Below are 3,104 nucleotides of genomic sequence, written 5' to 3'. Positions count from 1 at the left end.
CGGTTGGGACTGGACATGCATACATAAACATCGGACGGGACTACGGAATTGGGATACATAATACATACGTTTAACTCGTAACTCGGGATGTACCAAATTAAGATCTAGACTAATTAACCATAACTGGATGTCAACACTAAATTAATGAATTATGCTAATTTTATAAATATATGGATATGGATGATGGATGAAGTATTGATCACAATTAAGAAGTTAGCTACTGACGAACTGAATATGTTAATATATTATCAAATAGTATCACAGATGCGACGGGGTAGTAATACTACTTTTCAAAATCGAGTTTTTCTGACGAATTGAATATGATACTAGAAAATAGGCATAGTGGGTGAGATAGTGGTGGGCAGTTTTAGTATTTGAGAATTGAGTTATTGCTAAAAAATAGGACATGTATGTTGAAGGTAATCGGATTTATACAATGTAAAGTACATACTTGCCCCCTAATACTAATGACTATTACACCCTTACAATTTATTATCTAATTATTATTTAATTAAAATTATTTAAATTAAACATGTGGTCCATAAGTGTTCTCACCATATGTAAAAATGAGAATATTCTCATTTATATATATATATATATATATATATATATATATATGTATATATATATATATGTATATATATATATATATGTATATATATATATATATATGTATATATATATATATATATATGTATATATATATATATATATGGGCAGGATCAATGGGGAAGTAACCAATCGGGGAGAAGCAAAAAAAAAAATTTTTCGTTTTTTTTTGAAATTTTTTTTTCCGGCATCAAGATCACACGAAAATATGAACATTTAGAAGAGACACTTCATGATGAATGTTATTATTTAGGCGGGAAAACGATCGACAAAAATAACATTCAAGATAATATTGTTCGTGAAAAATATGAACGTTTTTTTTCATGTTTTGTGAAGTAAAATTTAGCCCGATTTAGAGTTTAGAGTTTAGGGTTTAGGGTTTGGTGTTTTGGGTTTATGGAATAAACCCAAAACACCAAACCCTAAACCCTAAACCCTAAACCGTTCGTGTTAAAAACTCAATCTAAATCCTAAATCTAAACCCTAAACCCTAAATTTCTAAACCCTAATATCTAAACCCTATAAATCATAATCAAGGTTGGAGAATTCGGATCTCGGAGAGATCTCGTTTGGACTTTTTAGGGAGATCTCGGCATCTCGGAATAATCTCGGGGAGATCTCGGACGTTGACTTACATTGACTTTATAGTTTTTTTAATAAAAATATACATAAAAAGATAAATATATGTATATTTATATACATTTTTACGAGATTTTACAAAAATATCCGAGAAAAACTTAGAAATTACGAATTTTATAAGAAAATCTTACAAATTAGCAAGAAAATCTGAAAAATCGTGGTTTTGACTAAGTTTGATCCCGTTGACCGAGAAATCTCGGGAGATGAACATCTCGTCTCGGTTGGCTTCTAAAAATGAGATCTCGGGGGAGATCTCGGGGAGATCTCGGGAGATTTACAACACTGATCATAATATCTAAACCCTAATATCTAAACCCCAATAGCTAAAACCTCAAAATACGCTCGAAAAACACGATAATTGTTATATATTACTTCTTCGAGCATTTTTCCGCCAAAATAAAAACATTTATCACAAAGTGTCTCTATTAAATGTTCATATTTTCATCTCATCTATAATGTTCGTGAACAAAGTTTTTTCAAAAAACGAAGAAAAAAAAAGTTTTTGCTTCCCCCCGCTTCCCCCCGAATGGTTACTTCCCTCTTGATCCTACCACTATATATATATATATATATATATATATATTTATATATATTATCATGTCATTTACAAGTTATAACGTTCGTGAATCGTCGGACAAACTGGGTGGTCAAACGTTTACATAAAATATGTTTCAATTAATCAAGTCTTAACAAGTTTGATTGCTTAACATGTTGAAAATATTTAATCATGTAAATATTAATCTCATATAATATATAATCATGGAAAAGTCCGGGTCATTATACTAGATAGCTTCGGGAACCGGGAGTGGCATGTAGAGGCCCGTATTTTGTGACTGCCCTTTTGCCATTTGACACGTGTAGCAGTGACGCACAAACTTTCCAACATCACGTTTTAATTGAGGTCAGAAATAACGTTCTTCCACGGAAGCAATGGTCTTCTCTCGTTCAAGATGACCACTTAAACTACCACCATGTATGTCGCGAATCAATTTTTCTCGAAATGAGCAATGAGGAATACAAAGACGATTGCCCTTGAAACGATAACCATCTAGTTGTGAGTAATCGTCTGCAGGTAGCTTGGCCCATATATTTCCAAAGTCAACATCATCAACATATAATTCACGGAATACTTCAAAACCTGTAACTTCGTGTGTCATAGTTACGAGCAGAGTTGCTTGCCTACTTAAGGCGTCTGCTACCCGGTTTTGTTGCCCTGATTTGTGCTTCAAAATAAAATGGAACTGCTGTAAATATGACACCCATCTTGAGTGCATTTTATTAATAGTTTTCTGACTGTTCACATAGCGTAAAGCTTTGTGATAAGTGTACAAAACAAACTGATCCGCGAGTAAGTAGTGCTCCCAATGCTTCAAGGCCCACGGGTCGACCTTTTTGGGACAAAACTGCACCAATTCCGACTCCACATGCATCACACTCGACTACAAATACTTTATCAAAACTTGGTAGGGCAAGTACGGGTGCTGTTGAAAGCTTTTCCTTTATGATTGTGAAGCTCGAATCCTGTTCCATGCCCCACTGAAACTTTCCCTTTTTAAGACAGTTTGTTAAAGGAGCCATTATGGTACTGAAATTCCTTATGAATCGCCTGTAAAAAGTTGCTAGGCCGTGAAAACTTCGAACCTCAGTCACCGACCTCGGGGTTGGCCATTCGCGGATGGCTTGATCTTTTCTTCATCAACTCGTATCCCGTCTTAAGTAATAATGAAACCGAGGAAGACAAGACACAACTGCATAAAGTAGCATTTCTTCAGGTTGATGTACAGCTTGTTTTCTTGCAGGACATTCGGAACCTGTTCCAAATGATCAAGATGATCTTCTTTGTTAGCACTAAAAAT

The 3,104-nt window shown here is 34.2% G+C and overlaps 1 protein-coding gene across 1 annotated transcript; it reads right to left on the bottom strand.

Annotated features, from left to right (window-relative positions):
- Window positions 1-2,150: 2,150 nt before the first annotated feature.
- On the bottom strand, window positions 2,151-2,826 carry LOC139849526 (uncharacterized). Its single transcript, XM_071839173.1, has 2 exons — window positions 2,587-2,826; window positions 2,151-2,492 (listed from the first exon to the last, which is right to left on the bottom strand). The coding sequence occupies exons 1-2, from the start codon at window positions 2,824-2,826 to the stop codon at window positions 2,151-2,153; spliced, it is 582 nt and encodes a 193-aa protein (XP_071695274.1).
- Window positions 2,827-3,104: the final 278 nt, after the last annotated feature.

This window comes from Rutidosis leptorrhynchoides, chromosome 5 (assembly GCF_046630445.1).
Source record: "Rutidosis leptorrhynchoides isolate AG116_Rl617_1_P2 chromosome 5, CSIRO_AGI_Rlap_v1, whole genome shotgun sequence".
Classification (NCBI taxonomy): Eukaryota; Viridiplantae; Streptophyta; class Magnoliopsida; order Asterales; family Asteraceae; genus Rutidosis; species Rutidosis leptorrhynchoides.
Note: the sequence above shows the minus strand (reverse complement) of the source record. Positions and strands in the feature narration are given on the sequence as shown.